The sequence below is a fragment of the Tetrahymena thermophila genome (assembly GCF_000189635.1).
Source record: "Tetrahymena thermophila SB210 genomic scaffold scf_8254487, whole genome shotgun sequence".
Lineage (NCBI taxonomy): Eukaryota > Ciliophora > Oligohymenophorea > Hymenostomatida > Tetrahymenidae > Tetrahymena > Tetrahymena thermophila.
In genome coordinates, this window is record NW_002476262.1 from 229327 (window position 1) to 246988 (window position 17662).

At 22.4% G+C, this 17662-nt stretch overlaps 7 protein-coding genes across 7 annotated transcripts; 5 read left to right on the plus strand and 2 right to left on the minus strand. All coding sequences in view use genetic code 6, as the record gives it.

The window, feature by feature from the left end:
* Window positions 1–1516: 1516 nt before the first annotated feature.
* TTHERM_00500970 (plant dual-specificity MAP kinase kinase family domain protein) lies at window positions 1517–2812 on the plus strand (the record flags this gene model as incomplete). The annotated part of the gene is made up of 2 exons (XM_001022256.3): window positions 1517–1991; window positions 2166–2812. 2 exons carry the CDS (start codon window positions 1517–1519, stop codon window positions 2810–2812), a joined length of 1122 nt encoding a protein of 373 aa, XP_001022256.1.
* Window positions 2813–4182: 1370 nt separating this feature from the next.
* Window positions 4183–5597, plus strand: TTHERM_00500980 (alpha/beta hydrolase family protein; the record flags this gene model as incomplete). Its single annotated transcript, XM_001022257.2, has 4 exons — window positions 4183–4664; window positions 4714–5007; window positions 5091–5448; window positions 5505–5597. The coding sequence occupies 4 exons, from the start codon at window positions 4183–4185 to the stop codon at window positions 5595–5597; spliced, it is 1227 nt and encodes a 408-aa protein (XP_001022257.2).
* Window positions 5598–6017: 420 nt separating this feature from the next.
* Window positions 6018–7547, plus strand: TTHERM_000500989 (alpha/beta fold hydrolase; the record flags this gene model as incomplete). The annotated part of the gene is made up of 4 exons (XM_012799246.1): window positions 6018–6505; window positions 6583–6876; window positions 7001–7358; window positions 7449–7547. 4 exons carry the CDS (start codon window positions 6018–6020, stop codon window positions 7545–7547), a joined length of 1239 nt encoding a protein of 412 aa, XP_012654700.1.
* Window positions 7548–8186: 639 nt separating this feature from the next.
* Window positions 8187–9546, plus strand: TTHERM_00500990 (heparan-alpha-glucosaminide N-acetyltransferase, putative; the record flags this gene model as incomplete). Its single annotated transcript, XM_001022258.2, has 2 exons — window positions 8187–8976; window positions 9041–9546. 2 exons carry the CDS (start codon window positions 8187–8189, stop codon window positions 9544–9546), a joined length of 1296 nt encoding a protein of 431 aa, XP_001022258.2.
* A 366-nt stretch (window positions 9547–9912) lies between these two features.
* Window positions 9913–12216, minus strand: TTHERM_00501000 (poly(A) polymerase, putative). Its single transcript, XM_001022259.2, has 7 exons — window positions 11813–12216; window positions 11471–11722; window positions 11250–11405; window positions 11090–11200; window positions 10641–11030; window positions 10295–10576; window positions 9913–10228 (listed from the first exon to the last, which is right to left on the minus strand). The coding sequence occupies exons 1-7, from the start codon at window positions 12170–12172 to the stop codon at window positions 10070–10072; spliced, it is 1710 nt and encodes a 569-aa protein (XP_001022259.2). The 5' UTR covers window positions 12173–12216; the 3' UTR covers window positions 9913–10069.
* Window positions 12217–14299: 2083 nt separating this feature from the next.
* On the plus strand, window positions 14300–17173 carry TTHERM_00501010 (transmembrane protein, putative). Its single transcript, XM_001022260.3, has 2 exons — window positions 14300–14589; window positions 14640–17173. Exons 1-2 carry the CDS (start codon window positions 14363–14365, stop codon window positions 16045–16047), a joined length of 1635 nt encoding a protein of 544 aa, XP_001022260.2. The 5' UTR covers window positions 14300–14362; the 3' UTR covers window positions 16048–17173.
* Window positions 16713–17366, minus strand: TTHERM_00501020 (exonuclease; the record flags this gene model as incomplete). The annotated part of the gene is made up of 2 exons (XM_001022261.3): window positions 16713–17302; window positions 17354–17366. 2 exons carry the CDS (start codon window positions 17364–17366, stop codon window positions 16713–16715), a joined length of 603 nt encoding a protein of 200 aa, XP_001022261.2.
* Window positions 17367–17662: the final 296 nt, after the last annotated feature.

The following is a 17662-nucleotide window of genomic DNA, read 5'->3' on the forward strand; positions in this document are numbered from 1 at the left end:
TTAACTTAATTCTTTCCTTTATGGTTATCATCCTAAAATAATTTAAACAATAGTTTCTAATTATATTAGATCTAAATTAAAGAGTAGTTTTAAACAATAAATAAATGAATAAAGTTCTGTAATTTTATAATGTCATCACACCAAATAATTTGGTAGTATATTAAATATTGTCTATATTATTTAATTTAAAATCTAGTTTAAGATAAGTACATAGGTAGATATTTCTTAAAGAAAAAATAACCTTAATAAGGTTATATGCTATTCAATAGAGCAAATTACTTAGAAACTTATATAAAATATTCTAACGAGGTACAAAAATAAAAGCTATTTAAGTATTACACATTTTTTATCGATTAACCATAATGACAAATTAAATTTTGCTGAATTGTGTTATAGATAGAGAGATAGAAAATCTGAATTATATTAACAACAATTATTTTTGTAAGTTATAAATAAATAAATATTAATAAAATAATTATCCTATATTTTTATATCTTTAGTATTTTGTTTCAAAAGTTTGCAATTATTTTAAGAAGTAAAATAATATTTCAATAACTTAATTAGATAAAATTTTCATATTTTAATTTGAGATATTTATTTATTTATTTACTTTTATTTTAAAGTGTAATTTTAATTTAAAAATATAATAATGGCTATTGAAATTTCATTCAAAATACCCAAAATATATTTCTCCTTAATAACTTAATTTCTAAAACTCATAACTTATTTTAACCAAACTTAGATTTGTTTTTTTGGAAGAACTGCTTTTTACATATATAAATTAAATCAAAAGCGCAAAATTAGTAATAAATAATTTACCTTAATATGTTATTAATATACAAAAAACTTTATTGTAAATATATAAAAGTTATTAAATAGTATTTTTTATGAAAATCATTAATAACTTTCAAAATATATTTATTGATTAGATTGCTGCTCTAAAGATTGTAAAATAACATTTTTGGTTTTTTAAGAAGTAAGTATAAATACAGTATTTCTGGTTAATATTTCTTATATGAATAACTCTTTTAATATTTTTTATGAAAAATAAAACTTTTAAAAAAGACTTGTAGACATTCATGTATAGAGTTATTTTTAACGAACTGTATGATCAATTTTATTTTAGCCTTTTAATGAATGTAGATGAATTTTTATTTATATTATAGACAATAGCTAGATTATAATTTAGATAAAAAATTACAAATAACTATCTTGATATAGATGAATCATCTATTATCTATATTATCAAAATAAGACAGAATATTAAATAAACAATTTTTAAAAAAATTGAATGGATTTTTCTTTAATAGAATTATTTTTGAAATTTGGCTCTCTAATGCGATATCTCTATTAAATAACTGAGTTATTAAAGATTTAGTGAAGATCCTAGATTGTTTGCTCAAAAATAACTAAACCTTTTATGATTTTTTATAAAGACAAAAATTTGATTATATTAAGAATAATCAATTAAAGCAAAAAAAAATTTAGTTTATTACAATCAATATTTTTATCTAAAATGGGATAAATAGCTAGCCAGCTTTGTAATTAAAACAGCAAACCAAATTAAGAAACAGATCCTATAAGGTAATCTTTACCACCTCCTCCACCTCCTCTAAGTAATGGAGTCGCTAAAGCTTAGCTGTCTTACAACGATTTCGAAATTGTAAAAAGTTTAGGATAAGGAGCTTATGGAAATGTTTATTAAGTATAAAAGAAAACAAGTAACAAGCAATTTGCTATGAAAGCTATTAAAAAATCTAAGCTTTTATAAAATGGGATGGATTTGCAAATGTTAATGGAGAAAAATGTTCTCCTTAAAAATAAACATCCTTTTTTGGTGACTTTGAAGTATTCATTCTAATCAGATAAAAAATTATACTTAGTTATGGATTTATGCAAAGGCGGAGAATTGCTTAGCTATATTTCTTAACTTAATAGATTAGGAATTTCATAGGAAGTAGCAAAGTTTATAGGTGCAGAAGTATTATTAGGTAAATAATCAAGTTTTAATTTTAGCTTTTTGCTAATAAAATTAGTTTATTTTTTATATACTTATACATATTTGCTTATTTATTAAGTTTGATTTTCAAACTCACATAAGCAAATAATTGTTGAACAACAAAAACGAATTTTAATAATTAATTATGATACTTTTATTTAAATAGGATTAGAATATTTGCAAAGAAAACTGAAGATTATGTATAGAGATTTAAAGCCAGAAAATATACTTGTATGTGAAGATGGCCATATTAAAATTGCAGATTTTGGTCTTGCTAAGCATTTCTATAGTGAAAATGAAAAGTGTACTACGGTTTGTGGAACTTTGGAATACTTAGCTCCTGAAATTATTTAATCTTTATAGCCTGGATTTTAAGGATATGGGATAGAAGTCGATATATGGGCTTTTGGTATATTTTTATTTGAAATCATATCAGGCCAACCTCCATTTACACATCCTAAGAGAAACCCAGAAATAATAATGAAAAAAGTGCTATAAAATAAAGTGCAATTTCCATCTTATTTTAAAGAAGAAAGTAAAGATATTATTCTAAAATGCCTTTAAAGTAATCCTTAAGATAGACCAACATGGGATTAACTAAAAAATCACCCATTTTTCTCTAGTATCAATTGGGACGATTTGTATAATAAATAAGTTATTAGTCCTATATTAAAACATATTCCTAAACGTTAAGAAGTTAAAAAATTAGCAAGACCCATTATAGAAACATAAACAGATGAAATATATAGATCTATTAAAGATTTTTATTATGCACCATAAAGTCTAGTCAATTAAAATTCTAACTAAAGCTGAAATAAGTTCTAGTAGATACTTCATTTATTAGTTTAATAATAATTTTCAATACTTTATCTAACTAAACAATTTCTAATCAATAAGTGTCTCAGTAATTCATCCTATAAATTATAATAAAAAGTAAAAAACAATTATTTTGAGTTTATCTATTTTACTAAAAGTCCAAGTTAATAAGTTATTTATTATCAAAATTATAATATTTAAATAAATTGTTAAATATATTATTCATATTTTATTTTAATCTTTCTAGTTTTAAATCCTAATTTTAATTTCAAAATCAGTTCCACTTTCCAAATAAAAAGAAGTACATAAAAGATTAATTTATTTCTATAGTCTTTAATTGTGTTCCACGATTGTAAGAGAGAGTAAAATTTCTATAAATTAATTATCTTTAATGAATATAATAATTTTGTATAAAAAATATTTTATTTTGACCCTCACTAAATCTAAAATTTATTGAGAGAAATTAGTTTTTTATTTAAAAACTATAAACCCTCTTCAAAATAATTTCCATCGCATTTATCTTACTGTAATTCATATGTTAAATTTATTATTTTTTTTTATCAACTTTATTAAATTAATTTTATTTCAAGTGTTTTTTATCAATATTTACTGATTTATAAACAAAAATGAATAAAAAACAATTTAAATATTAATCAAAATTAAAAAGTAATAAATATTTTACTAATTTTTTATGAAAAAACTATTTAAGCTAATTATGTATTTTTATTGGTCAAATTTTTTATAGGCCTTATATTTAAATTCTCGTTTATTTTTTAAATACTCTAATTAAAATATTTATTTTTGTCAAGTTCTTCATTCATTAATTACTACACTAATTTATTCAATATTTCTTTTTGATACCTACATAATTTGATTATAAATTAATGGTTTAAAATTTATTATTGGTTAAGGCATTATTTGGAGTTTAAATGAGGATAATTGTTATAAAAATTAACTTTTGAAAAAGTGTAATTATTCTTTTTTAATAATCAAACATGCAATTTAAAAAATCAGTTTTTTCATTTCTGCTTTTTAAGTAGAGTATTATTTTGACCAAATAAGTATGAAATTGATGAAATTTCTGTCTTTCAATTTTTCTTGAGAGAAATCCTAAAAGATTAACATTAAATTCAAATGTATGTTATTTAAACAAATTAATATATAAAATTTTTGATTAAAGTAAATTAAGTGTAAAAGTTAATAATAAATTGAAACAAGTAAAAATTACACTAAGAAAGAAATTAAAAATTTGTACAAAAAAATAAAGTTTATATTACCTCTCTCTCCTTTCATTTACTAAATTTTTTAAAATTTAAATCATTTTATTTCATAAAAACTACCAAAAATTCCATAAAAACGCTTTAGCAATGAATTATGAAATTACTAAAAGAATATTTAACCTTATGAAAAGTAGAAGGACTAATAGTCATAAGCATCAAACTGAATAGCCTTCGTAGATGAGCTAGTCAATCACTAAAAGATAAAATAATAAAATAGAGTTAAAATATGTTAAGAATGAAGTAAATGAATCCAGAGTAAAAAAGCTAAAACTTTTAGATGAACATATCTATAAACCTACTCCTTACATGTCTAATTGTTTTCTATAAAGCCTATTTAATATAGCTTTTAGTGATAATCTTTGTATTAACTATAAAAGAGAGCTTGTTAAGCTGCAGGATGGGGGATAAATATCTCTAGATTGGGCTCTACCTATTAATTTAAAAACAGCACAAGAATATAATCCTAGTGACGACACAAAAATTTTATTTGTAGTTCATGGCTTGACAGGTGGCTCTAATATGAACTACATAAAAGAAATGATTTAATAAGGCTAAGCTAGTGGCTATAGGTATGTATTTACTTAGAAATAATTTATATAACAATAATTTATGAAATAGATGTGTTGCTTTTAATTCAAGAGGTATTAATACTTAGTTGACAACTCCTGTTCCTTTCAATGGCGAGTGTCTAGATGATCTTAGTTATGCCCTGAATCTTATAAAGAAAAGATATCCTAAAGCTCCTCTGTTTGCCGTTGGAGCAAGTTTTGGCTCTAATATGCTCCTTCGCTTGGTAGGAAATATGAAAGAAAGGAATTTTTTAGATGGAATTGTAGGTTTATCTACTCCTTTTAATGTTATTCAGTGTATTGAAAAGCTTGGTAGAGTTTATGAAGAGTTTTTTGTTTACAGGTAAAATTAATATTATTAATGATCAAAATAAATATTTGATTTTGTAATTTAAAATTGTGGCTTATAATTGTATATATAAATAGGTATAAGGCAAACTGTATAGATCCTCATTTAAAAATTTTGAAATCTTTAGAGAAAACTCATAACATAGACTTTAAAAAAATAGCTAAAGTTAGAAGTTTAAGAGAATATCATGAGCAACTTTCAATTAAATTATTTAATTATTCTTCAGTTGATGAATATTTTGAAAAATCAATGGTCAAATCTGAATAATTACTGAATATCAAGTGTCCATCCCTCTTACTTCACTCAAAAGATGATCCTATTGTTACATATGAATGCATTCCTTAAGATATTTTAAGAAAGAACCCTTTTATAATCTAAGCAGATACAGAAAATGGAGCTCATAATTGTTGGTTCACAGGAATAAAACCAGAAAGGGTATATTTAAATTAAATTAAAATTCAATTTTTTGAACATTTTTTTAATAATTTTAGTGGTATCCTAAACCTGTTATTTAGTTTTTTGAAGTACTTTTAGAAGAAAATTAACAAGAGACATCATTTGGTATGGAAGAAAAATGCGATTGAAACTTGTTCACCAAACATATTATTAATTAAAAAATTTATTTACAAATTAAAGCTAGTTATACTATATAATATATTTTTTATAATAATCTTATAAAATTTAGTCGAAATTTTAGTTTTAAATTCTAAAAATTAATTACTGTGCATTCTTTTAAATTACCACCCATCACTATTACAAATTTTTTGTTATAATTAGGATTTTTTTTAGAATTTTAAAAAATTTTTAAAAATAATGTGGCTTTGTATTTAAATAATTTACAATTTGACTAAATGTTTTTAATTCAATAAATTCATTAAAAATTGTAGCCCACCACTTATTTTTGAATAGTACAAAAAATATATTTGATTATTATTTATTTTTGTGTATAAAAGTAGGATTTAAAATATTTATTAAAATACATAAAGAATCTAAGTTTAAATAAAATGAATCATCATTTTGCGAAAAAATGGATACAAAATTTGAAAAATAAAGTAATTCATCATGTAAAACCAAGTTTAGGACTTCATCATTTTAGAAAATAAGAGTCGTTGAAAATCAAACCAAAAAATTATAAAATTGAATTAAAGTATGTGGAAAATGAAATTAATTAATAAAGAGTAAGTAAATTAACTCTATTGACTGAAAATAAGTATAGTCCATCTCCTATGATGGCTCATTCTTTCATGTAGAGCTTGTATAACATTAGGTATAGCAGAACTTTAAAAGTTAATTATTCTCGTGAATTAATCAAATTAGAAGATGGAGGGTAGTTTTCTTTAGACTGGGCTCTTCCTATTAATTCTATAACAGATGAGGAATATGAGCCTTCTCCTGAAACAAAAATTTTATTTGTCATACATGGTCTTACTGGTGGTTCAAATATGAATTATATTAAAGCTATGATTTAACACGCTTAATAAAATGGCTATAGGTAAAAATTGTTTATAGTTTCTTAAAAGTATAAATTTATTTTCAACAATTTCAAAAAATTTTATTTAAATTTTATAGGTGCGTAGCTTTTAATTCAAGAGGTATAAATACAGAGTTAAGCACTCCCGTTCCTTTTAACGGTGAATGTTTAAAAGATTTAAACTTAGCCCTTAATACAGTAAAATAAAGATACCCTAACGCTCCTATTTTTGCAGTGGGAGCAAGTTATGGGTCTAATATGCTTCTAAGATGGGCTGGGAATATGAAAGAAAATAATTTCTTAACTGCAATGGCTGGCCTTGCTACTCCATATAGTATAGTATAATGTGTTGATAAAATGGGCTATGTTTATGAAGGCTTTTTTGTCGATAGGTATATATTTGAATATTCTACTTTTTATGATAGTTTGAAGAAATAATATGCTTTTTTTCTAGAAAGTGCCTTTGTTATATTACATTAAATTTAATAAATTTCCAATAAAATTAAAATATAAAAGGTACAAAGCTAATTGCATAGATCCACATAAAGATATACTTAAGTAACTTAAAGAATCACATAATATATGCTTAAAACGATTAGCCAAAACTAAAAAATTAAGAGAATTTCATGAAGAAATAACTATTAAATTGTTTGGTTATAAATCAGTAGAGGAGTATTTTAACTCATCTAATGTTTAACCTGAGTAAATTAAAAATATTAGCCGCCCTTGCTTGTTGATGCATTCAAAGGATGATCCAATTGTTACATATGATTGTGTTCCATCTGATGTTTTAATATAAAATCCTTAAATAATTTAAGCTGAAACTACTCATGGTGCTCACGTATGCTGGTACACTGGAAAAACTCCTTAAAGGGTAAACAAAAAATATCTTTGATTTATTGTTCTTTTAAATTATTTTATTTAATTTAATTTTGTTAATAATATATTTTCGTAATAAATAAAGTGGTATCCCAAGCCAGTTCTATAATTCTTTGAGACAGTATTAGAAGAGGAGTAAATTAAAAAATAATAATTAGTGTAAAAAAATAATTAATAATTATGAAAATTGGAAAAAATGTATTCTTTTTATATCTTACACATATTTTACAATTTACATTTCAGATAAATCAGTAAATTTACTTCCAAAATTATAATTAGATATCCTCATTAAATTATTAGTTATCCTAGTCTGATTTGTAATTTTATGTTATTTTATTAGGTTGAGTTATCAAAATTTTAATTCAATTAGCTGTAAATATTTTAAATAAGCAAAAATAATAACCATAAACAAAAAAGTAAGAGGTTTAAGTTGATTGTAGAAGTTATCAAAATTAATAGTCATTAATTTCATCTGTTTTTAAATAAATGTATTAATTGTTAGATTATTTAATTGCATTTTACTTTACTTTATTTACACTATTAAAAAGAATTTTTCAAAAACTGATATTAAAAATTGTAAAATTAATTCATAAATTTACCATTCAAATTTTTTGATTACTCGTAAAGATTTGAATAAATTTATATTTTAATTTGTTTTTTTTCCCTAATTATTTTAAACTTTGAATATCTTTCACTCATTCATTATTAATTTCAAACAATACTAATCTCTACCAAATTATTTATTATTTAACTATTTTTTAATTGTTTTTGTTTATAATTAATTATATAATTATTTTTAGATTTTATTAAAGAAGTCAATAAAATGAGGTAGCAAGAAAGCGAAAGCTTTAAATAAGCTAAAGTGTCAATAAACTCGGATTAAAATTTGTAGAATTAGTATGAGAACTTAGAGTAGGAGTAAGGAATAAAATAAAAACTGTTATTGCAAGAGGAATAACCACCTTAATAGATAGTTATTTAAAAGGATATTTAATAACCTGCTGCAGCTCCAAAATAACGTTTGGAATGCTTAGATATTTATAGAGGCTTGACTATGGTTGGCATGATTTTAGTTGATAATATGGGAAATTCATCAGTTATTTGGCCTTTAGATGAAACAGAATGGAATGGATTAAGTACTGCAGATTGTGTTTTTCCTTCTTTTTTGTTTATTAGTGGGATGGCAATTACTTTAGCTATTAAGCATAATGGAAATAAAAAGCAGTAATTTTTTAGAATTTTAGAGAGATTTGTCAAGCTATTTGTTATTGGAGTGGCATTAAATGCTGCTTGTGCGAACTATAAGCAACAATTTAGAATAATGGGAGTATTGCAAAGAATAGCCATTTGTTATTTTGTTACCTCTACTTCTTACCTATTTTTATAAAATTTTGCTGTTTAATTTGTATTAAATGGAGTTTTTCTTTTGATTTATATCTATTTCATGTATTTCTTTGATGTTCCTGATGGATGCGGTGCAAATAATGTTACTCCAACCTGCAATTTTGGAAGATACTTGGACATGTAAATTTTTACTCTGAATTATATGATGAAGCCCAGTGATCCTGAAGGATTATTTACTACTTTAGGAGCATTAGTTACTACTTTTATAGGTAAGTTTTGAATATTAAAAAAAATCTTTTACCTGACCAAAAATTTTCTAATAATATAATTAAGGGTTGTGTTATGGACTTGCATTGTAAGAATTCAAATCATAAAAGAAAAGATTAAGCTGTATCTGGTTTGTAATGAGTCTTGTACTAGTTTTTATAGGAGGCATCTGCTGTTTTTTAACTCCGATTAATAAAAAAGTATGGAGCCCTTCCTTTGTTTTTATTGTTGGAAGTATGAGTGGAGCCTTCTTAAATTTGTGCTTCATTGTAGTGGACATATATAATAACTTAAAATTGAATAAAGCTCTAGAATTTTTAAAGTGGCTTGGCTTGAATCCTCTCTTTGTGTTTGTAGCTATGATATGGTTAGAATTAATTATGCTGCTCAATATTCATTTCTATGTTGATGGTACACGTTATAGCCTTTGGAATTTTATTTCAGAGTACGTATTCTTAGGTGCATACATAAACTCTTATGTAGCTTCATTGGCTGTTTCTATATTCCATCTTTTACTTTGGATAGGAATATCTTACTATCTCTATAATAGAAAAGTATTTATCAAACTCTGATTAATAAAATGCTAATAAATTATAAATAAATTCAAAATAATAATAATAAATTTTATAATAACAAAATTCAAGTATCAATTTTGCTTATTTAATGTTTTTAATCTAATTTAGATTTTAGTATAATATTTTTTTACAATAAAAAGCTTAAATAAATCAATTATTTAGTTAGTAATTTACATGAAATATTTTATATAATATTTTAGACATTTTAAGCTTGTTTTCAAAATTTAATTTAATATGTCAACTGATTAAAACTTTTTATAGCATTCTAACTTAGCAGCAACTGCAAATAATTTAGTTATAGAATTAAAATTAATTTAAATATCTGTTACATCACCCATAATGAGCATAAAAATAAAAGTAGCTTTTATGAAAATTTAAGCTTTATTTTCTGATAAATTCAATCAAATATTAAAGAGAAATCATAAAAATAAATAAAATAATTTAATATATAGATAGACAAAATTGTTAGAATTAATAAAAAATATTGAAATAAATTATTTTTATTTTTGATAATTAAGAATCATAACATAAACTTTTATTTATTTTTAACTATTTCTGCTATTAAGTCATCCTTCTACTTATCCATATTTTTAGCTTACCAAAGAAAGATGTTTGTATTAATTTTTCCTACAACAGGGCCTTACTTATCCAGTTCAAATATTCCCATAATTTCTTTACCCTAATTTAAGTTAAAAAGAAGATATAAATATTACTTTAGATCCATATTTATTTATTAATTTTTTACGTCAATTAAAGGTTTCATTGCATATACTTTTTCGATTTTGTTAAAATAAATAAACTCAATTAACTTATCATAACTTGAGGAAAATTCATCCTTGAATTAGATAGAGTCACTTATTCTAGCAATAGAAAACGCGAGCTCCCATGTATTTCCTAGCTTTTTAATTAGTTGAGCTATATTATTAAATTCTTCATCGAAATTTTTCTTAATAATTTCTTAAATCTTGAGAGCATTTTCACAAGTTTGAGTTATAATAGTGCAAACCTTCAAGGCTTTATCAGGGAACTATGAAAAATATTTTTTATGAATTTTTATATTTAATGTAATAATTTTTTAATTAATTAATTACTTTAAGGGATTCAAAAGCTAAATATTGAGGAAGAGACATTATTGTTTTATTAATTTTATACTAAATTTTAGCGAATGGGAAAGAAATAGCAGACATTAAGAATAATAATTAAACATCTTATTATTAGAAGTCCTGTGATAAAATGGGCATATCTTATACAGTTTTTAGTTCTTAAACTGATCTGATTGCAAGGTTATATGATTCTAGTTATTTTTAATCATAGAACACTTTATCTTTCAATTCGTCACATTTATCTGGCATCTAGAATACAATTGACCATAAATTATTTTAGAATATTAAGTTCAATCCTATCTCCACATTCTTATCTTTCAATATTTTTTCAAGCTCAGTTCTTATTCTTTCTCTGCTAACTTTTTCTTCTAAACTAATCTATTTTTTTATTTTAATTAATAATAAATAAGTTAGTAAAAGATACAAAAATTTAATACTCTTATTTATTCTTATTTAAGTGCTTCAATAATGTCTGGAACTATTGAAAAAGAATACTTTGTTGCGAATCTAAATGTTCTCAAAATTCTCAAGGGATCATCAATAAAGGTCTTTATTTATTATTAAATTAATTTCAACTTAATATTTCAAGCTATTTACTTATGTAGGATCTAATGGAGTTCTGATGATTTTGTTTTAAAGATCACTAAGACCTTTACCTGTAAAATCTTCTATTTAACAAGTATTAATATTGTAGAACATTGAATTTATTGTTAAATCTCTTCTTTCAGCATCTTAAAGTGGAGTACCAAATTTCTTTTAATATTATTTGCATTATTTTTTCATTAAGTTTAGTCTTTTTGAATGTAAATTTTGATTACCATAGTAGGAATTCTAGATTTTGTATATTCTTCATGTCTTAAATTAGCGATATCAATGTCGTATCCAAAAATTTTGAAAGTGACTGTTTCTAAATGCTTAGATTTATCAGGGTTACTTTTAATAACACCATGACCTGATATAAGGTCTTCCTAACCCTTTTCCTTGAGGTAGTCAATCAATAAGTTAATAAACTACTCACCAGTCATAGTATCTAATGTAATATCAATATCATGACATTCTTAGCCTAAAATCTGGAGTTAAATACAAAAATATTTTTAAGAAAAATCATTAAATAAAAGTAAAAAATAAAATTGTATTTTGATTTAAATAAAAAATTTTACCTTATCACGAACCCAACCTCCAGCTGAACGAAGTACTACTTATATATTTTTGGCTTTAACAAATTCTAGTAAAAAGTCAAATAATTACTTTTCTTTTTCATTTAAAGTAATTTTAATATCAGATTCTATTTCCATCCTTCTTGCACAAGCTCTTAATCTATTAAATGAATACTATCCTTAGTAAAATAGGTGTCTTTATTATTCTTGCTAATATATTTTAATTATATTTTGATTACTTTTTCCTTCAAACTAGGATTATGCTTTTTAATGATATTTTAATTGTTTATTATATTATCTGTTTATATTAAAATTGAGACTAAAAAACTATTTAATTTGATTTTTACCAATAAAGCTAATCATTTACTTATGAAGATATGAAATTTTATTAGATATTTTAATTATCCTACATTCTAATCATTATAAATATTCTTTCCAAGTTAAATAGGCTTATAGACGCAATAGGATAACTGAATTTCTACAATATTTTCTATTTCTAAATTCATAAAAATTAAAATAATTACCAATATTAAAATAATTTCTTTAAATAAATCATTTTTAAAATAAAATAATGAATGTTAATATATTTTTGTGTAGTGTTAATTACTTTTATATTTTAATTTTATTTTTTATTTTTAAAATTTTATAAAAAATATAATTCAATATTAACAAGTGTATTCAATTTAAAAGTATTATCTGTTAAAAAATTAAACGATTATTCTTAATATTTATTTTTTACTTTTAGCCACAACTTATAATCCATTAAAATTGTAAAATATGTTTTAAATTTATTAAAATTGATAGTTAAAAAAGAAACTTTTGATAAACTAAAAAATTAAAGAAGTAATTTTAGAATATAAATAAATTAACAAAAAGAAATCGCTTTTTACTATTAATTCCTTAACTAACATATTTTTGATATTTGATAAGTAAATAACATCAAAAATATTTTCAAAATAATTTTCATAATTTTTTAATAGTAAAAATTACAAAAAAATTAATTTACAAATAAAAATTTGATATTATTTAATACCATATCATTTAGTCTGTAAACCTTATAGAAATACAATATTATTATAATTAAAATTTAATAACTATTTAAATTAAAGCTAAAAAATTAACTTTAAATTTACTTTTAAAATAAAAAAGTGAATGAAAATATATTATTATTCATTTTTTATCTTATCTAATTTTTCTTTGTGTGATTAAATGACCTACTTAAAAGTTTAATCTTAAGATTTTATAAAAATTTATTCGACATTTTAAAGATGAATATCTTTTTGAATAATTTTAAAAAATATTTATTAGCTTTATGGTGTAAAAACCTAATTATTATTTAATGATTCCATTTCATTGATAAAAATTGAATAGCAATACAATTTTAAAGAGAAATATCTTTACTAATTTAATAATAAAAATATCACATGAGCATATTTGGTTGGCTGGCTGAATTAAAAGTACAGATATTATGTAAACATCAATTAAATTTGATTATATAGAAATAAGAATTAATTGAATGTAAAGGATTGATTATTTTCCTGTAAATAAATAGAAATCAATATATCCTTTTATATATTTTTTTACTTTAAAAATATTTGGTACAGAGTAAAATCAATACATTTTTATTGCCATAAAATTGTCAGTTGTCTTTTAAACATAAAAAAAATACAAATTTCTTTTTATTTTTTTGTGCAATTTTATGCTAAGATTTAAGATGTAAGTTTTATTTCAAGTTGGTAGCTTTAAAGAATATTTAATAAATTAAAGACTCTTCTAGATCTATCTCTTCTAGTTAAAATAAAAATGTTGAGTAAATATTTTATGTATCACTCAAATTATACTTTTTTTAAATTTTATTAGATTAATTAATCACTCTAGAAATTTATTTTTTCTTTGATGCATTTGATGATTAGAGTTTTTATATTTATATCTTTAAAAAAGCCTATTATTTTTTGAATAAAATCTTTTCTTTTATTTGTATACTTTGAGAAAGACTGTAATATATTGTATGGTTATAAAAAATATTTGATTAGATTTTTAAAGTTGAAGAAATTATTTATATCTTAAAAGTATGTATGATACATTATTAGTTGAGTTCAAATTAATTATTTATTTATTTATTTCTTTGTTATTTATGATCAATTATTTATTTATTAATTTCTTTGTTATGTATGATCAATATACATTTTTAAAAAAATATTTATGAAAAAAACTTGAGTTTTTGTTTATTTTTGTAGCATTTGATCAAATAAGTTGATTTAGTTTAAAATTATAAGTTAAATTTACAAATAACGATTTAATTATTTAAATATTTCAAAATATTTTAGTGTTGTTCAAGCATTTGTTCTATTTATAATATAGCAAATTATATGGGCTTTTAATTCTAATTAGAATAGATAAATTTGAAACACTGATAAATAAATTGCTGGCTGAACTAATCTATCAAAGTTTATTTTAATTTAATTGAATATATGTAATTTAAATTTCTTCATAATTAATTAATTAAATTATTATTATTTATTTTTTATTAACAAAAAAAAAATTAAAAGTAAAATGTTCTAAGCAAATGTGTTTAGAGTATTATATAGTATTTACTCTTTGATTATTGGAATTTTAATTTTTATATTTTCTATACTGATATACACAGGCTTTTCCTCTGATAAAAGCATTTATTTATAGACTCTTTAAGACTGGGAACAAAATCCTATAGTAGATATTTATGTTTTAAATGATATTACAGTCAACTGTTAACCTGGTGAAGACTCTGTGTTTTAATATAAGTAATTAGTTAATCTAAAATTATTAAATTAATTAAAATTAATATGATTAGTTGGCCTGGGACAAAAGAAGGATGCTTATGTACTTTAACAAATTAAATAAGAGAGGGATAGTGCTGCACTGAGTAAAATAAAAGTGATTGTTGTGAAGGAAAACCAATAAATCCCGTAAAAAACGAGACCCTTGATATTTGGGATATAAATGGAAATAAGTTTAAATTATGTGCAATAAGATTAGATAATTACTCATTTCGAAACAATGCACCATAAAGCCTTAATTGCTTAGCTAGTGAAAAATGGTGTGGTAAAGATTCGTAGGGGAATTAAGATTAAAATTATGGATTTTGTGTTCCAGCTAACTAGAAATGTGCTGTTTAAGAAATTTTGATAGGATAAGTTAATCCAAATCCTTAGCTTTATGATCAAACTAACATATATAATAACAGTGATGGGAGTGGTTTTTGGGTTTTTATAGGTAGAGGAGGCCCACTTAAACTCCCTCTTATAAATTTTAAAGTCAGTTCTAGTGAATAAATTTGCACTAGTGATGATGAAACTATTGGTATTAATTAAGGTTATTAATTAAATAAAATGATTTCGTCATGCAGCTCAGACGATTATTTATATGAAAAGACTAGCATATCAATTAATCAATAAGATTTCTTGAATAGCAATAATTTATCTCAATAATTATCAGCTCTACCTAATTACTAATATTCATCTGACGAGCTGTATCTATTCTCAAAATCTTATCCAAGCTTAAAAATGAAATGCAGAGGCAGTATAGAAACATTCTATGATAATTTAGATGTAATTTCATAAATAGAGTAGTTGGCTCTTCCTAATTTTATAACATGCTGTGTATATTCTAGCATCCTATTATTTTTTGATTCATGGATTGGATTTAAGTACAACAAATTTTCTTGGGGAGTCATAATATTCAAAGAAAAAGTTAATAACTTATTAAGAGGAATCTACATTCTAAAATATATATTATTTTTATCTTGCAATTTCTTGATTATATTTGAAGCAACCTACTAAATTTAGATTAATAATTTTCTTTCTGATATAGTCAATAAATAATGTACAGACTCAAATTAAAATTTTTTTAATTTTCTGTAAAACGGGTAGATAAGAGATTACACAGTAGGAATATTACTCTGCGCATGGATGCATTTTCTTGCCGAGCCAAATGTATTTTTTGTAATTAATAAATTTTGTTGCTCTCAGATTCAAGATTTTATGAGATAATCAACCGTGAGCCAGCAGGCTAAAAATACTAACAATCAAACAGTCTCTAAAGACGTCTCTATAAGTATGGACAAACATGAAGAAAAACCTCTTCCATAAAACAACAGCATATCATTTTATCCACCTTACAAGTCTCCGTCAAAGAAACCTTCTTCCTTTATTGGAGGATTGAAGAAGACAGTCTCATATAAATTAGAACATAACTAATGAAATAAGTTAAAACTCTAATTGATTTTTACTGCATACATAAAAAATTGAAGCTAAAAGTCTATTAAATATGTTAAATTATTAGCTATTTATAATGTTTGAGATAATTAAATTACTAAAAATTTAACACAAACTTAATTAACCAACCTGATGATTTCTAATATCAAATAATACAGTATAAACCAATCATTTACTTAAAAAATAATTTTATTTATATCTGCAATTAAAATCTTTATTGTAAAAAAAGCATATTTTTATTAAATGAAATATTATCTTAATATACTTTCTATAACTTTCTTGTTTCATTACTTCATATTTTTTAATGAAATAGACAATCTATTTTAATCAAATTATTATATTTGATTATTAATTAATGTATTGATTTATCTAAATATGATGCTTAATAACATAATATAATTTGATAATATTTAATAATCACCCAAAAAAGAATTTTTAAAATATATGAGTAATTCACAATAAATAATAAAATAATACTCACAAATTGTATTTATTTTACTACTAAAATAAACCTTTTCATCATTTAAAAATATAATCAGTATTAATTATATTTATTATTTGTGTTTTATTTTTTAAGATTTAATAATAATACACATGAAACAAAAATAAACTATTTTCAATTTATTAAGCTATTTAACAAAAAAAATAAATCAAAGTATTACTTGCTTTAATTATGTTTAATCAAAAATATATCCTTTTTCTAGCATACACATCACTACTTAGCAAATATTTCTAGCATCATGCAAAGCTATATGGGGATGTCCTGTCTAAGTTAAATTTAATATTTTAAGCATATTTTCTAAAGACTTAGCTTTTACATTGAAGAATCTATCAAACAGCTCTTTAAGGTTAAAATATTAGTTGAAATATGGAGAATGCTTTAGATTTTTTAAATTAATTTCGGCTCTCAAGTATGTTGCATCAGAATCACAATCAAATATAAAAAAAGTAGAATCACTGTCATTGGTGTTTTATTTTATCTCTTAAGTGATTATCTCAAATACTTCTGAAATAGTTGGAGCTTAATCAACATCTTTTTATTCAATATACGTCAAATTCTTTATAAAATTAGTCAACTTTGGATGATAAGTAGGCTTTACAAAAGTTGTGAACTCTTTGATTATCTTTTTATTCTTAACATCAACTATTACTATTGGAAATTCAATTATTTCATGCAAGACAAAGCCTTTCATTCCACTATTACATTCAAAGTCAGATATAACCAAGTAATCTATGCAATCTATAAAAAAAAAATTGTTGAATTGATGAATTATCAAATAATTTTGTTTACTTAACTTGTCCATAATAAATATCTTAACTTCTACTTACCAAATCTTCAATATTTATCTTAATTAATTAAATTAATAATTTCAAATTTAATATACAAGATAGATTTGCTCACTTATAAAAATTTAATTTTTAATGCAAATTAACTAAAAATTAGCTTGGCTAACAATTTTTAATAAAGACAAATATTTTAGCAAGATATTATATTTTAAAAATACAAAATGATAAGAAAATATGTGAATCATTTGTATCTATCATTAAGATAAATAATATTAGGCTCTTCTAACCTAGTTATATCCATAAGTAATTTCAT